The sequence below is a fragment of the Leucoraja erinacea genome, chromosome 11 (genome assembly GCF_028641065.1).
Source record: "Leucoraja erinacea ecotype New England chromosome 11, Leri_hhj_1, whole genome shotgun sequence".
In the NCBI taxonomy this organism is placed as follows: Eukaryota; Metazoa; Chordata; class Chondrichthyes; order Rajiformes; family Rajidae; genus Leucoraja; species Leucoraja erinaceus.
This window is the reverse complement of record NC_073387.1, coordinates 40,486,243-40,504,892: the sequence shown is the minus strand read 5'-3', so window position 1 is coordinate 40,504,892 and position 18,650 is coordinate 40,486,243. Positions and strand designations below refer to the sequence as shown.

At 40.5% G+C, this 18,650-nt stretch overlaps 1 protein-coding gene across 1 annotated transcript in view; it reads left to right on the top strand.

The window, feature by feature from the left end:
* LOC129701709 (glutamate receptor ionotropic, delta-2-like) overlaps positions 1-18,650 on the top strand; it is a 448,180-nt gene that overhangs the window by 303,212 nt on the left and 126,318 nt on the right. The window contains exon 6 of the mRNA XM_055643077.1: positions 8,415-8,588. Coding sequence (XP_055499052.1) covers positions 8,415-8,588 — 174 coding nt within the window. The remainder of the gene's footprint in view (positions 1-8,414; positions 8,589-18,650) is intronic.

Here is an 18,650-nt window from a genome sequence, read left to right as displayed (position 1 = left end):
CACCTGGTCATTTATGTGTGTACTTGATGCAGAGATGTCAAGCAATCTGATCAAGCACTCGGAAAATAGGAGCCACAACTGGTAATCTAGATAGCGACTCATTTGTAAATTGTTTATTGCAATTTTGCTCTTTCGTGCCTTGGGGAAAAAGCACAAAAACATTTATTTCAGAGTTACCTTAAGTGTTTCTGCTGCACATTTTTCAAGCATGCACACAGGATACAGAGTAGGACATTGAGTGAATGACTCATTTGGAATCAGACCTTGAACATGCAAGAGCTGCTACAAAGGCATTGGGTTAGGTTGATTTCCACTCGGGCCACAACACCTTGCTCCTCTTACTATCACCATCTCTCACACCCCATCACTGCACTGATCAACAATAGGCTGAATGGTAAATCAAAAACAAATTTAATGTTAAACTTGATCTATGTTTAAAGAGCAAAGCAGAATGTAGCCTATGGGATATGACCGTGGGCCTCTTTGGACGTTTTATATTACAATAGACTGGCATAGTTAAGATGTGTTAAATTACTTTCTTCAAATCCACATGATGCTATGATGGCTGGTATACCTCTGTAGGATAAATTGTGTAGCATCTTCTCATTCTCAGATGAATGCGGAATTCATGTATTTTTCCTTTATTTGAGGAAGGGCAAGAAAAACAACGCAATAATAACAGTGACCATATTAAACCAGAAGTGACTTTCATAGTCAACAATTATTTTATGATGTCACAAGTTCTCAAATTATATGAGTAGAATTAGTAGCAATGTTACAAAATTTTGAGATTTAAAAAATCAAGTCTGCAATTTATCCCATCAGATAAAGCATAACAATAAGTTTAATTTGACACCTAATTCACTTTCATATCTCAAGTAATAAAAAAAGTTATGGCCATTTTCATACTCGGAAATTAGCATCTTGTTCCCTATTGATTTTCTATGGGCATAACAAAAAAGCTGTGATCGTGGACAGTCAAAGCCCATAACCTTCTTAAAAATTAAGAGAACTGAATGAAATTTTCAGTTATCATAGATTGAAGCATTCTGAAACAAATATAAAATAATCTTACTTGGATGACCTGAAATTAAAGCATATAATTGGTTAGTTACCCAATTGTAGCTAATTTTCAAACTTCAATTACTAGTCTAAACATCTATCCATTTCTTAATAAATGATTAACATTTTTAAATAGCCTAAGTGTCCAAATAATATTCACAAATAATTCACAATAAAACATGATTTTTAAATCTCATTTACATCAATTTATAGGCCAAATGGAAGGAATTTAGTGTTCATTTGCTGTAAACTAAAGTCAATTTAAATCGGCTTTCTAGTGGGTTCTTGTGAACGTGCTGGTTTAGAACGTTCACATTGCGCTGGATTTGTGCCCTCAAGTGCCCAGAAAAATACTGCGGGATATAAGGAGCCCAAAATGCTACTCGCTATAGAAAAACATTATATACAGGGTTATATACAAGCCCCATTTAATGTAAAAATAAGGTACATACCTTTAATTGTTTGCTTTATAAAACCCTGGGGCTGCGAGAGGTTGCGGAGTGAGAGAGTGATTTTTAAACTACTATAAATATTATACAAGGCCATAAAAACTAATAATACCTTTTGCGACGGGGTCTTTCAGCAATTTTCCGTTAATGATTTACTAGGCTGAACATTTTCGATTGGAACAGCCTAGTAAAAATCGCGTTTTAAACCCGCCCCCTCTAAACAGCGCCAAAATCACACACAAGGGGTGGGGCAGATGCTCAGCCACGATTCAGGTACGTTTTGTAACATACCTAGAATTAGGCCATTTGGCCCATCGTGTCTACTCTGCCATTCAATTATGGCTGAGCTCTGCCTCCTAATCCCTTTTACCTGCCTTCTCCCCAAAACCATTGCAACGCATGTCACTTGCATTTGAACTAAATAAAAGTTCTGGTCATGAATTTAACAATATCCACAATTAGCATGTTCAATCGCCAATGTGCAAATATTTATTTGTATATGTTATACAAACCACAGCAAGCTACAACTAGCCGTAATGCATTGGGAACTAATTTGGATAATCTCTGAAACTAAAGCACATTTGAATAACCTCTGCCAATTAATTGCAGTGCAGGCAGTGCGCCAATGCCTTGCTGCCTTGATGCAAACATTATGATTTACTTTGTGTGTATGTGCGTGAGTGTGTGAAGCAAAGGCTAACTGCAAAATTAAAGAGATACATGCTCCAGCAGGGATCCAAAATTAAAACTTGTGAGCATCAGCTGTGCTGTAAGTTTGTCTGTCTGTTTGTCTGTCTGTCTGTCTATCATTAAAAGTCTCATCTTGTTTGTTTGTCTGTCTGTCTGTCTGTCTGTCTGTCTGTCTGTCTGTCTGTCTGTCTGTCTGTCTGTCTGTCTGTCTGTCTGTCTGTCTGTCTGTGAGATCAAGGAGCTATGTCAAAACGGTACACAATAGCGCAAAAGCTTTTGCAAAATCTTACTCAACTTTTTCCCATGGTCGTCAGTATCAAGTTTCTTTGCATTTGATGTTATATTTCACAAATTATTGATATTTAAAGCTTTTAAAAAGCCCATGTTGAGAAAAATAACTGCGGTGAGAGGTTTAGAGCAGCTTCCAGGTACGACGTCACAATGGCATCCCGCAGTCCTACAATGACAATAGCATTCATTTACATATGCTGCCGTGAACATTTCTGAAGCCGACAATGGCATCACAATGGGATCTCAGCTGCCACAGCCTACAGTCCAATTCCCACACCCCACAGCCCACTCCCCACAGCACAGCTTCCAGGGGGGTAAGGAGAGGGTGAGATTTGTTTTATTTTAATCTGTCGTGCTGCCAACGGTAACGGCAGCCCCATGTGCATCGCAGTCACTGCCCTTAATGCAACCTGCTGTGCGCCGCCATCTTCAGTCTGATTGGGCCGTGCACGGGAACACGGCGTCATCGACAACAGGAGCAACGGCGATGACCAATCGTTGAGAAGCAGCATGAGCAGAACAGAGAGAGCGAGAGAGAGAGAGAGAGAGAGGAGAGAGAGAGAGAGGTGGAGAGAGAGAGAGAGAGAGAGAGAGAGACAGAGACAGAGACAGGTGGGGTTAGTGTGTGTGGGTGGGGGTTTAGTGTGTGGGGTGGGCTAGTGTGTGTGGGAGAGGGGGTTAGTGTGTGGGCGGGGAGGGTTAGTGTGTGTGTGGAAGGCCCGCTAAACTTTATTAAAAGTTGTCTGGCTTCTTAAAAGTGTCTCCACCCCTTCTCCCCCCTTTCTCCCCCCTTTCTCCCCCCTTCTCTCCTCCTCTCTCCCCCTCCCCTCTCCGTGTTCTCTAAAGGACTTACTGGAACTGAGGTTAGGAATATACTGGGGCAGTTGTCTAATCTGCCTCACCTCTTGCTGTGTCAGTAGCTTTGGAGCTACTCTGAAAACTGACCTTTGGAGCATCTGGTAAGATACAAAAAACAGCAATTGCAAGAAATACCAGGAGTGAAAGAAAAAAGGTTCACATCATGGAACAATTCTCCCTTGTGCGAAGAGAGGAAAAGTTCATATTATGAAACAATGACCTGATGTGAATTCTTTAAGGGGAAAATTATAACACAAATTGTATTCTGAAGAGCATAGGTTTTTAGAACAAGCTGAATTGAATGAGAATAAATGAAGCAGTGAGCTCTAAAACTTCTCCCTTACCCCAGTATAGAATAATCACAATTTAGGCAGTTAGGAATTTAGCATCGGTTCTGATTCTGATGGATTGTCCATGAACCGCGATTTCAATGTAGAGATGGAGGAGGGGGGGTGAGAGTCTTTTGCTTGTTGGATGTATCTCAAAATATGATTTTAGCTCAGATCTCATTCCACCGTTTAAGTTATAGGGTCTGGAAGGGTCAGAAGTGCTAAAGGCAAAACTTCTAAACACACACACACACACACACACACACACACACACACACACACACACACACACACACACACACACACACACACACACACACACACACACACACACACACACACACACACACACACACACACATCCACTTGGTCTAGTATTTTATTAAAACTCATCTTGTTTGTTTGCAGGTTTGTGTTGTACCTCTATTTGCGCAAAAACGGTACACGATAGCGCTACCATTTTAGCCCCACCTTATTCACCATTGACCTGTGTTGTAAATGAAACAAGTTTTGTTCAGAACGATTGATGGTATATTTTAAAAGTTCTTAACGTTTAAAAAAAATGTAACTTAAAACAGCGCCCCGCCCCCACCCAAGCATGAACAGTTGGAGGAGAGTTCCCCTGCACGTCTTTACTGGTATTGCAAAGGGCACCCAATGGGTCCTCAGCTGCGCCCACGTAGTTGGAGCTTTTCCAGAATTCATATTGCCACCTTTTTTCACACTGGTGACATGAGTAACATTACTTCAAGTTTACTGTTGCTCCGGCCCTACGAAGATCCACAGCCTTGGCGCTGTGGCTGGGGCTGCGTTTGCGGGCAGCAGTGGCTGCCTGCTCCAGGGGCAAGGAGAGGCCATGCCGACAATCCGGGGCCTGGGCCCTGAGACTAGCCCTGAGGCCTATGGCTGATGCTTCTCTGGGCCCGCGTGGTGGGCTGAGGCTGTGCCAAGGAAACGAGGCCCGGACGCTGAGCCTGGCTCTGAGCGCGGCGGTACAGCTGCTCTGGTCATGCAAGGATGGAAAGGAGCAGCACCTCGCAAGATCCTGGGGAGGTGAGGAAGGAGAGTGGGGGGATTGAGGGAGGGGAGGCGTAGGGACAGAGCGGGGGGAAAACTTTGGGAGGTGAGGAGGGAGAGGGGGGGAGGAGGAGGAATAGGGGAGAAGAGGTGGAGTGGGGGAGGTAGGGAGTGGGGAATAGAGAGGAGGGCAGTGGAGGAGGCCAGGGGGGTTAGTGGGGGGTTAGGGTGAGGTTAGGAGTAGGGTTAGTTGGGAATAGAGGGATAGGAGGGGGGTAGGGAGGGGAGAGGAGTTATGGAGGGAGGGAGTGACTGAGGGTAGGGAAAAGGAGGGAGGGAGATGTGAGGGAGGCAGTGGGGGAGGGGAGGAGAAGAGGGGAAAGAAGACGGAGGGTGAAGAGGATGGGGAGGGTGTGCTGGGGGATGAGGGCAAATGAGCCGCGTCTGCGCAGTTGGTGGCTATGGGTGAGCGATAGAATATTGCATTGGGGAACGGGTTGTGTTGGAGGACCAGGCCTCCCGTGTGACATGGACCCAACGGGCCCCACACTCTAATATTTTATAAAGGCAAAATGTGTTATTGCCGGAGCAATGTCTGTAAAGCAGGCAATAAATTTGATCTGTAGAACATGGAAAATGGCGCAAAATGAAAGATGAGTCAAAAGATTTTGGATATTGCACTGGATGTCTTGATCGTGAGATAAGGATGGATATGTGACATCCTGCATGCATGATGCCCGCTAGACCCATCTCAGAAGGCAGTAAGGTTCAGATAACTATGGAGGCCAATGGCAGAAGTAAGGTGCAAAGTACACTAAGGGGTTCATTGATCTTACATGAGTAATCAAAGTGAGCAAATGCATCTACAAACACCATTTCCTCTTGGTTTCAACTATAGCTCACTAGGTAGCGCTCTTTGCACTGAGTCAGAAGATTATGGTTCATCCCATTCCAGCAGCAAGAATGTAGGAAATTATAGATCCTTACGGGCCAATCCCACTTAGGTAGCTTTTTGGGCGACTACAGGCGACAATCTTCAACATGTTGAAAAATTTTTGGCGACAGTAGCGATAGTTTTTACTGTCATAGGTTGTCGTAGGTGGTGTCATAGGTTATCGCCAGGTGTCGTCTAAACATAAACAATGCTTTAGACCACAGCGGGGGGGCAGGGCCAGGAGGCAGGTGGGCCTCGATTGGTGGGCATGTGGGCATTGTGACGCCAGCAGCTGGCAAGTGGCGATTATATTTTAAAAATTGAGTTATGTGAACAATTTTATTCAAAATCTGTGGAAATAATTGACCATAGAATGGATTTCTGAACTAAATTCTAAATTCCTTTCGAAATATGTAAAAATCTCTGTGTTTTTGCTTCTGGTTTTCGAGGAAATACCTTTCAAAGGCAAAATGATACACATCCACACATGCACACATAATGCACATCACGTGCGCATCACGCGTAATGATGTCGCGTAAATAACAGGCCCAAGTGGGACAGGCCCTTTACTTGCATAATCTGTATATTTGGTTTTGCATCACACCAATAGTAGGTGTGATGCATTAACCCTAAATATTTTCCACCCCACCATTCTCAGCTAATATTACATCTCTGTCTTTTCAATAATTATGTGCAGGTATAAGGAATGTTACAGCTTATTATTGGTGATCCCTTACGAGGGAGTGGTGTAATGGTGTGAGTTTGTGTGCTGATAATCAGCCTACCAGAAATAGTCAGAAGCAATTTCAAAGTGTTGTTTTAAATGTTTGCTTGCAAGGTTGCAAGGTTATGTTCTCAGTAGAATTTGCCAGTGTAACTCTTTACAGTCTCTGGTTTAAGTTGATCATGACAATAACTGCAAATGAGGGCATTCATTAAACCAGACAGCTGGAGCTTCATGGGCTGGTTTGCAGGAGGTACAAAAGAACATATGGAAACTTTGAAGAGTTGTAGTCATGGAGTGAAAAGCCATTGGTGGCAACTTCTGGCCCAATTATGGTGAAGTACAAAATGACACGTGAATATAAACACTGCAGAATGCCACTTTAGTTGCAGGACCTAAGCTTTGTTGGGAACTTTATAATGAAGCTATCCATTATTGTAGATTTTATACTGTTGCTGTTAAAAAGAGGTGAAAGGTGTAAGGAGTTTGTATTCCCTGAGAAGAAAAACATAATGATACTAAAATCAGAATCTCCATAGTTATTGTGAAAATTCTACCAATTTATTTTCTTGGATACATAGAAAGGGTTTGTTTGCACACTAGTCTAAGATTAATAGGTTTAAAGTTTTAGCCGGATATCCCATGTGAATATTTCCCCTGCTGCTTGGACAGAGCTGCACAACAGTCCTGATCCAATTATAGACTGGATTGAAATGCAACAGTTGAAAATTAATGAATTAATGAATCTCCCCAAGGCTAACTTTTTTACTAACTAGATGTAATATTTTAATTCTGGACTTGATATACTTTCCAATCATCAGCAAACATTAAAGGAGGGACATTAATCCTGGGATGCTTCACACTTTACTAATGAGAGGTTAATCCTCAGTTCTAGATTTACTGGTTTTATTGCTTATTGTTTGTGCAGAATATTTGCATGCAAACTATTATATATGTAACAATTGTGCATTTTCAATCATTAGAAGTAGCAAAGTACTGTTCACATATGAAATACCACTGTCCACTCGTTCACTTGATAGATATGAAAACAAATCAGAACTTTTGAACACATGACAAGAACATCAGAAATGGGACCAGTAGCCCACAATTCATCAGGAACATGACTGATCTTCCACCTCCTCCACTGTTTGGCTTGCGCTGTCCTTATGTTCCTTCATTCCCTTAATAAACTATCAATCACGGTTTGGAATGAACACCTCCTGTTATCTAAGCTAGAAAATGCCAAGTTTCACCACCTGCACTTCATCCTGATTATTTGCTGCACCTGCATGTTGGCTTTCACTGACGTGCGGATAAACCAAAATCCCTTTGATCACCCATGTTCTCTATCTTTGTTTAAAACATATTATGCCTCTCTGTGTTTTGTGTATCGTGATAATTTAACATTTTACAACATTTATATTGGGCCTGAATTGTTCATACCTATTCACTTAACTTGTCTACATCCCCTTGAAGATTATTTAATTATACTCACAATCTCACCGCGTTTTGCATCACCAGAAAACTTGAAATTATAATAGCTAATCCACTAGGCAAGTAGTTGATATGGATTGTGAATAGTTCAAGCCCAAGCGCGGATCCTTGCGGAACCCAACTAATCACAGACTGCCCAACTGAGAAAGGTCCAACATATTCCCGATCTTTGGTTTCTACCACTGCTCATTCCAGATCTGTTTCTTATCCCCAATTCCATGTACTCTGACATTGTTGACCAGTATCCTGCTCAGGATATTATCAAATACATCCCCTACATTGATTTCCCCCTTGTAAATTCAACTCGACACTTTCACAAAGTGCTCCAATCTATTAGTCAAGTATGATTTTATTTTCATGAATACTATGTTTAGCAACTTTTGCATATCTGGGGTGGGGAGGAGTGGCACTAGGTAGGTGCAGCAGTGGGATTCTGCTGTTGAAAATTCTGCCAGTACTCTTGCCCCAAGCTTTTCTGTATAACAAACATTAATGTGATTGAATTTACGAAGTAATGTTGCTTTAACAAACGAATTAGCTAATTTGTCATTCTTTGTTAACCCAAGGAAATAAACGATGCAGATATTCGAGAGCTGGCAAGAAGATTGACTGGAAGACTGACTGTCATTCGCCAAACCTTCCCCATGTCAGAAAGCAAGAGCCAGTACTGTTTAAGAAGCAATCATAGATTTTCTTCAGTTATGTGTAATCCTAAAGACCCCTTCACACAGCACATGGAGGTAGGGGATTTGGCTAATAGCATTTTAATGACTTTGCTCTTTAGGTAATATCATATCTGGATGATATTTCCAGGGAAAAATAACTAAGTGATGATGATAATTAATATTGGATAAAGAGCAAATTAATATTATGTACATTTTTTAAAGCTAGACTGGATGAATGTACACACAAACGATATTTTCAGATGCTACTGTTTTAATATGAAATGAGAATGATTAATAATTTATATTAATAAAACTATGAAGAAATATGTTGCTTCATACCATTAGTTTCAATATAATTATGGAGAGGGTCAGAACTGGACCTAGGGTTGAGATTTTTGATTGGAGAAAGGCTAACTTTGAGGAGATGCGAAAGGATTTAAAAGGAGTGAATTGGGACATTTTGTTTTATGGGAAAGATGTGGAAGAGAAATGGAAGACATTTAAAGGTGAGATTTTAAGAGTACAGAATCTTTATGTCCCTGTTCGGTTGAAAGGAAATAGTAAAAATTGGAAAGAGCCATGGTTTTCAAGGGAAATTGGACACGGTTCGGAAAAAGAGAGAGATCTACAATAATTATAGGCAGCGTGGAGTAAATGAGATGCTTGAGGAGTATAAAGAATGTAAAAAGAATCTTGAAATAAATTAGAAAAGCTGAAAGAAGATATGAGGTTGCTTTGGCAAGTAAGGTGAAAGTAAATCCAAAGGGTTTCTACAGCTATATTAATAGCAAAAGGATAACGAGGGATAAAATTGGTCCATTAGAGAGTCAGAGTGGACAGCTATCTGCAGAGCCAAAAGAGATGGGTGAGATATTGAACAATTTATTTTCTTTGGTATTCACCAAGGAGAAGGATATTGAATTACGTGAGGTAAGGGAAACAAGTAGAGTAGCTATGGAAACTATGAGATTCAAAGAAGAGGAAGTACTAACACTTTTGAAAAATATAAAAGTGGATAAGTCTCCAGGACCGGACAGGATATTCCCTAGAACATTTAGGGAAGTTAGTGTAGAAATAGCAGGGGCTATGACAGAAATATTTCAAACGTCATTAGAAACGGGAATAGTGCCGGAGGATTGGTGTACTGCGCATGTTGTTCCATTGTTTAAAAAGGGTTCGAAGAGTAAACCTAACAATTATAGACCTGTTAGTTTGACATCAGTGGTGGGCAAATTAATGGAAAGGATACTTAGAGATAATATATATAAGCATCTGGATAAACAGGGTCTGATTAGGAACAGTCAACATGGATTTGTGCCTGGAAAGTCATGTTTGACTAATCTTCTTGAATTTTGTGAAGAGGTTACTTGGGAAATTGATGAGGGAAAAGCAGTGGATGTTGTATATATGGACTTCAGTAAGGCCTTTGAAAAGGTTCCTCATGGAAGGTTGGTTAAGAAGGTTCAATTATTGGGTATTAATGGTGGAGTAGCAAGATGGATTCAACAGTGGCTGAATGGGAGATGCCAGAGAGTAATGGTGGATGGCTGTTTGTCAGGTCGGAGGCCAGCGACTAGTGGGGTGCCACAGGGATTTGTGTTGGGTCCACTGTTGTTTGTCATGTACATCAATGATCTGGATGATGGTGTGGTAAATTGGATTAGTAAGTATGCAGATGATACTAAGATAGGTGGTGTTGTGGATAATGAAGTAGATTTTCAAAGTCTACAGAGAGATTTAGGCCAGTTGGAAGAGTGGGCTGAAAGATGGCAGATGAAGTTTAATGCTAATAAGTGTGAGGTGCTACATCTTGGCAGGACAAATCAAAATAGGACGCACATGGTAAATGGTAGCGAATTGAGGAATGCAGTTGAACAGAGGGATCTAGGAATAACTGTGCACAGTTCCCTGAAGGTGGAATCTCATGTAGATAGGGTGATAAAGAAAGCTTTTGGTGTGCTGGCCTTTATAAATCAGAGCATTGAGTATAGAAGTTGGGATGTAATGTTTAAATTGTACAAGGCATTGGTGAGGCCAATTCTGGAGTATGGTGTACAAATTTGGTCGCCCAATTATAGGAAGGATGTCAACAAAATAGAGAGAGTACAGAGGAGATTTACTAGAATGTTGCCTGGGTTTCAGCGACTAAGTTACAGAGAAAGGTTGAGCAGGTCTTTATTCTTTGGAGCGCAGAAGGTTAAGGGGGGACTTGATAGAGATATTTAAAATGATGAGAGGGATAGACAGAGTTGATGTGGATAAGCTTTTCCCACTGAGAGTAGGGAAGATTCAAACTAGAGGACTTGACTTGAGAATTAAGGGACATAGGTTTAGGGGTAACATGAGGGGGAACTTCTTTACTCAGAGAGTGGTAGCTGTTTGGAATGAGCTTCCATTGAAGGTGGTGGAGGCAGGTTCGATTTTATCATTTAAAAATAAATTGGATAGTTATATGGATGGGAAAGGAATGGAGGGTTATGGTCTGAGTGCAGGTAGATGGGACTAGGGGAGAATACGTGTTCAGCATGGACTAGAAGGGCTGAGAGGGCCTGTTTCTGTGCTGTAATTGTTATATGGTTATATGGTTATAAGAACGGCACGATGGCGCAGCGGTAGAGTTGCTGCCTTACAACGCCAGAGACCCAAGTTAGATGCTGGCTACAGGCGCTGTCTGTACAGATTTTGTAAGTTCTCCCCATGAGCTGCGTGGGTTTTCTCTGAGAACACCGGTTTCCTCCCACGCTCCACAGATGTACGGGTTTGTAGGTCAATTGGCTTGGTATAAAGAATTTTAAATATTGTCCCTTGTGTTAATGTGCTGGTCAGTGCAGACTCAATGGGCTGAAGGGCTTGTTTCCGCGTTGTATCTCTAAACTAAACTAAACTAAAGTTATTTGTGTAAAATGTCAAACAACCACGGAAACCCATGTGGCATAAGGTTAGAATTGTGATATTATTGCAACAGTTGTCTGGTGCTAAAGGATTTATACAGTTGGGTAGCTGAATCAGAAATATGTCTGCAGAGACAGGTGTGCTGAATTTGTGAAAGTGAGCAGAGTTCTTGCATGTACATACATCTCTGCTGTCTAAGATGCTTTGCATAGTTTCCTTGGTCAGTGGGTTTTTAAGCCATTTTCATTTTTTAAGAATGCACTCATGCTTGGATTATGTAATGTCTTAAAAATAATTGCAAAATATTTAAATGAATACATCATCCATTTACATTATTTGTCCTTAAATGGGTTTGTGTAAATATCCTGTGGAAGATAAAACCATTAGAAGGTGTAAGTAATTAGAAAATGGACTGTCATTTTCTCATCATTTTCTGGCAAGTATCAGCATGAATGTTCATCTACGATGAATATCTGGTGCAATTTCTTGCCAGAATTACAATTCAAATCCTATGGGGTAATGGTGCAAGGAAATACCATTAGCTATTCAATTCCGAGCACCATTGTGGTTAGATTATGTACAGCTGTCATCTGTTGCACATGGAGATAGAATGGTAAAGAAAGGCACGATTGGCAGCCCGACCAACAGTCTGTCTGTTTTTTCGTCTTTTTTTAATTTTTAGTGTGTGTTAAAAGTTTGTGTAAATGTTCCCCAGTTTGTTTTATGTGGGGAGAGGGGGAGGGAGTCAGTGGAAACTTATTTTCAGTTGCCGGAGATGTATTGTTTTCCGGGTTGTATCTCCTGCGGCCTAACATCGATGGAGCTGGAGGGCTCCTCGGATTGACTTTGAGCCCCATCACGGGGCGTGGACTTAACATCGGAGCGATCCCTTGCCTGGGATCGCTCCAACCGCTGCCTGCGGACTTTACTATCATGAGCTCACAGTCTCGGGAGTGGCCGAATCGGGAAGCTCCAACGAGGCAGCGGCTCGACTAGTCCCGACGCGGGGTCCGATCATCGGAGAGGGGGAGCTGACATCATCCCGATGCAGGAGCTGATTGCCCCAATGCGGAGGGCCCAAACGCTGCCAGCTACGGGAATCAAGATTGTCCCCATCAGCGGAGAGCTCGAGGCCCCCGACTGCGCGGGAGCAAAGAAGCGAAGAGAATTGAACTTTCTTTTCGCCTTCCATCATAGTGAAGAATGTGGAGGAGTCACTGTGATGGATGTTTATGGTAAAATGTGTTTTGAGTGTTCAGTTGCTCTATATTTGTATGACTGACTTGACAAATGAAATTCCTCGTAGGTTGCAAAACATACTTGGCGAATACAGTATTATTGTGCTTGTGATTATTGTGATTGTGATTGTGATTGTATGGTATGCATGTCTCCATTGGTTGGGGCATTGTGTATAAAAGTCTTGACGTCATGTTGTACTTTGGTTATGCCACTTTTGGAGTATTACGTGCAGTTCTGGTCACCCCGTTCCAGGAAGGATGTAGAGTCCTTGGAGAGGATCCAGACCACTGCTTGGATTACAAAGTATTATCCACAAGGAGAGTTGGATAAATTTGGATTGTTTTCTCTGGAACTTCAGATGTTGAGGCCTTTGTATAGTAATACGTACTGAACTGTATGCAAAAATGAATTTCCTTGTACCTCGGTACATGCGACAATATGCGACAGTACCATTGACTCATTTATAAAATGATGAGAGGCATAAATATGGTAGATAGAAGCTTTTATCCAAGTGAACTGGACTAGAGGGCATAGCTTTAAGAATAAATCAATTAAATTAATATTTATTGACCAAGTATGTACACATACAAGGAATTTGCCTTGGCTTAAAATTTAAAGGAAATTTCTAGTTTTAATTTTATGGATACAGTGCAGAAATAGGCCCTTTAACCCACAAGGTCCGTTCCGACCAGCAATCCCTACACATCAACACTAGCCTACACACACTAGGGACAATTTTACATTTTATACCAAGCCAATTAATCTAAAAACACGTATGTCTTTGGAGTGTGGGAGGAAACCGAAGATATTAGAGAAAACCGAAGCAAGTCACGGGGAGAACGTACAAACTCCGTACAGCCAAGCACCTGTAGTCAGGGTCAAACCCTCTGGTGCTGTTAGGCAGGAGCTCTACCACTACGCCACTACACTGCCCTGTTATTAATTAATTTTAAATTAATTTGGGGGACATTTTTTTACACAGAGAGCAGACTGCCTGGGATGGTGGTGGAGGCAGATACGATTGTGGCATTTAAGAGGCTTTTAGAAAGTCACATGGATATGCTGGGAATGGAGGGATATGGATCATATGAAAGGCCATTGTTAGCTTTACTATTGCCAAAGGGTCTGTTCCTGTGCTGTTGTGTTCTATTTTCTGTTTACTTGTTAGCGAAAATGTTTTTTTTCCTGCATTGTTATCTTGTTTCAACATATTAGAAAGTCTGACAGTAATTGTTCTCTCAGGCCCACAAGGACAAAATAACAGAAATGAGTTTTAGAAAAGACAGACCTGAGTGAAAGACAATGTTTGTAAAGAACGTAGGAATTAAATTTGCACTGTCAGACATAACCCACAGGAAAAATTCCTCCTTCAGATTTTTAAATGCGAAATCCATGAAATAAAGTATAATTAGGACACTTTAATGAAGAATATCTAGCAATTAACAGCAGAATGCATGGATGCTTGATGAAGGCATTCATTACAAAGGACACTTTTAAAGTTAATTTGACATGGCAAAACAAAATAGAATATGGTCTGCAGTTTTAGTCATAATATGCATCATTGTTTATTATAAGCAAAGAGCAGATATAATTTATTGGATCCTGGAAGCAAGGTTTTCCTCATGCTAACATAAATGGCACTTGAGAATAATGGCTTTTGCATTTGTAACGGTTTTATTATGCAAAGCTGCAAAAAAAAAAAGAATGTGTGTTGATTTTTTGGACAATAATGTCTTTACTGATCCAAATTTACAGATGTTAAACAATAACTTCCATTTATGCAATTTTGCTGCTTGTAGAGATTTTTGTTCAGAATTTGTATTACTTTGAAAGACAATATTAATGTGTGTTGTATTGTATTGTATTAATAATGTATATATATATATATATATATATATATATATATATATATATAAATATATGTATATATATCAGTTGTACTGCATAAATGTGATAACTGATAGGAAAATCAAAACAAATAAATTCGTCAAAAGGCAAAATATTGTCAATGCCAGAAGCTAAAAGAATGAAAACATTCATAAAAAAAAACAGAATAATTCTGACAAATTACTCTTTGAAGGAAAATATTACAACATTGCATAGGCGCATGAATATGCAGGGAATGGAGGGATGTGGATTATGTGCAGGAAAAAAGGGAGCAAATTAATTTGGCAACATGTTCAGCTCAGACATCATGGGCTGAAGGGTCAGTTCAGGTGCTGTACTGTTCTTGTACTGTGTTCTATTTGAACATTAGTTTAGTTTAAATTGAAGATACAGCACAGAAATAAACCCTTCCGCCCACCGAGCCCATGCCGACCAATGATCCTGATTGTGGATGATCAGCCATGATCACATTAAATGACGATGCTGGCTCGAGGGGCCGAATGGCCTACTCCTGCACCTATTGCCTATTGTCTATTGATCCGCACACACTGACACTATCCTACACACACTATGGACAAGGTTACATTTATACCAAGCCAATTAGCCTACAAACCTGTACGTCTGATGAGGATATTTATAGGCAACGACATATGCTGTATGTACAGTCGAATATTCTCTCACGTAAGTTTGGTGCATGTACAGATGTGGTGAAGATGTCTCTGTTTAGAGCATATTGCACACCACTCTATACTGCACACCTGTGGTCAAACTACGGAAAAGCAAGTTTACAGAGACTATATATAGGTGGCTTATAATAATGCCATGAGAACACTGCTAAGGAAACCTAGATGGTGTAGTACTAGTGAAATGTTTGTGGCTGCAGGAGTCAGTACTTTAGAAGCTATCCTAAGAAATCATATGTATAAATTCATTTGTAGGATTATTGTCTCTGAAAATTTAATTATCGTGGTCTTATCAAACATAAGGTTTAGCACTACATGCTATGAATTCTGGATGTGGAGATATTGATATAGTTGTCTCATTGTGAGACACTGATCTTTTTTATTCTGGATTTTAAATCATGTATCGTGTTTTTGTAGATAATTTATGATGCTCTTATAAGTAATTTACTAAGCTTTTATTTGTATTTTATGGTGTTTTTATGTGCAATGTATTTTATGTCATCTCTTGTCTGAAATAAAGTTTAATAAATAATAAACATGGGTGGAAACCAGAGCTTCCAAGAGAAAACACACGCAGGTCACTGGGAGAACGTACAAACTCCATATAGACAGCCCCCGTAGTCAGGATCTAGGATCGATCTCAGGTCTCTGGCGCTGTAAGGCAGCAACTCTACCGCTGCGCCACAGTGCCACCCTAATGTTTAAGGTTTTTTTTTGAGTTTCATATTTTTTCATAGCTTTAATCCTAGAATGACTCATTTCTGATGGATTTGTTCTTTAGACCGTGCTTTAATTCTAAACTCTTACAGTTCACATGTTGTTGGTAAAGACACAGAACTAATAGATTTGGAATCCATCTGCTATTTCCAAGTAAATTTAATAGGGACTAAAACTGAGAGAGAATGAATGTTCTTATCCAGTTGCTGTTTTGATGTATGTTAAAGACTATTTGTTGTACAATTTTCCATCCTAAATGCAGTACTTTATATATATTTTTTTCATCCAATTTCATAGGCACAAATATTATTAACATAGGCATAAATATGCTATGAATTTCAGATAGATAATTGGCAAGTAGTGGAAGGATTAATGTAGCTCTTATTTTGACCAGGCCTCATCAGCATGTTGACAGTGAATGCATGGCCCAAATTGTCAGTTTCTCCAGAGATCCATAAAAACGGTTAAAATTGGGGAATTTAGTTTTGTATTATACATGATGTACACATACAAAAGTCTCCAACTAATTTCCAGCCAATATAGTTTGCAAAGGGATATAGAAGGGATACATGAGCAGGCAGGAATAGCAGACAGAATGTATGCGATGAGCGGAAACATGAGATTGTCCAGATTGGTAGGAGGTCTGAGTGGCGAGAAACTCTATGGTGTTGTAGTACCCAGCATGTTGGCATTTTTACAAAGAAAATGATGTATAAAATTAGGGATATTTCGCAGCTCGAGAATTCATATGGGACCTCATCTGGAGTACTCTGTATATTCTGATATTAAATGATGCATATAATTTAATTGGAGGTATATCAAAAAGGTTGTTTCCTGATATGGAATATCTAATCAATTTTCTCTTTTAAGGAACAATTGAGCTGGTTAGCCATTTTCCTTTGGAGGTCAGAAGGATGAATGGTGAATTTGTTGAAATGCCGACATTGTCAAGGAGAATTGACAGACACAAAGTGCTGGTGTAACTCAACCAGTCAGGCTGCCTGACCCTCTGAGTTACTCAGCACTTTCTGTCCTTTTTAAACCAGCACTTGCAGTTCCTTGTTTCTCAACAGAGATGATGTTGAAAATATGAACTGGCAGGTTTAGTTGTAGTACAGAGATGCATCCATTCATTAGGTGAGGATAAACCTCTTCTCTTAGAGATTTTGAACATTTGGAATTTTCTGCCTGTGGAGACTGAGCTGTAACATTTTAAAGCTGAGAACGACATATTTTACATTGGTTGCAGAGAATCATTGCTAATGACAGGAAAACAGAGAACAGTCTAAGGTCGGATAGCTGAAGAGGCTGGATGATAGATTTCTTCTCATATTTCCTGTGTACAGATGCTCCCCGATTTACGATGCTTCGACTTGCGATACTTCGAATTTACGATCGGCAAATGCTCGGCAATGGCAACGAGCCGCCTGTCACCTCCGGTCACGTGATCGCATTGTATTAAATGCATTTTCAACTTGCGATATTTTCGATTTACGATGGGTTTATCGGAACGTAACCCCATCATAGGTCGAGGAGCAGCTGTACATATGTCTGAAATGATACTAATTAAGGGATAAAAATTGGATAATGATAATTGCTCTTGCCTCACTGCCACGAGTCAGAATGTGACTGCTTTCCCCTTGCTGACTGTTTACTAATGCATTATAAAAGAGAAAGTTTGAGTTACTGACCTATTTCTTTCCGATTCATCCCTTCTTTTGCTGCTTCTGGAGGCCAATATATTAAAAACAATTACATAGTATTAGCTCAATAGTAATGATCTATATTTGGCATTGAGAGCCTTTTAGCAGCCCTTTTATCCCTGAATTCACTCACCAGTAGAATGTCTTAGATTTGATCTTGACTCTCAATGACTATTCAAGATTTTATAATGGTTTAATGCCACATCTGCTTACATCATTGCCAGCACAGGTGTATTTGTCCTCCAATACTTGTCACTGGGATGCATCTTTGGAAAGCCATCAAGAAAAGCCAGAAAATTGGGCTTGATAATCATGGCAGGATCGGTGTAGCAATCAGAATGATGGCACAAGTGACTGCAGATGCTGGTTTCCAGAGCTAACAAAAAGAGAGCAGTTGGGGTAACTCAGCATGTCAGGCAGCATCTGTGGAGGGAATGGGCTATTGATGTATGGATAGGATAGGTTTAGAAACATAGAAGCATAGTAAATAGGTGCAGGAGTAGGCCATTCGGTCCTTCGAGCCAGCACCGCCATTCTATGTGATCATGGCTGATCATCCACAATCAGTACCCTGTTCCTGCCTTCTCCCCATAACCCTTCATTCCGCTAGGCCGAAGAGCTCTATCTAACTCTTTTAGAATGCATCCAAATGAATCGCCCTCCACTGCTTTCTGAGGCAGAGAATTCCACAAATTCACAACTCGGGGTGAAAATGTTTTTCCCCATTCATACCTCTACCCCTTATTCTTAAACTGTGGCCCATGGTTGTGGACTCCCCCAACTTTGGGAACATGTTTCCTGCATCTATCTTGTCCAATCCTTTAATAATTTTATATGTTTCTATAAGATCCCCTCTCATCCTAAATTCCAGAGAAAACAAGCCCAGTCGTTCCATTCTTTCATCATATGACAGTTCCACCATCCCGGGAATTAACCTCGTGAACCTACACTGCACTCCCTCAATAGCGTTTAGAGGGATATGGGCCAAACGCAGGCAGATGGGACTGATGTAGCTG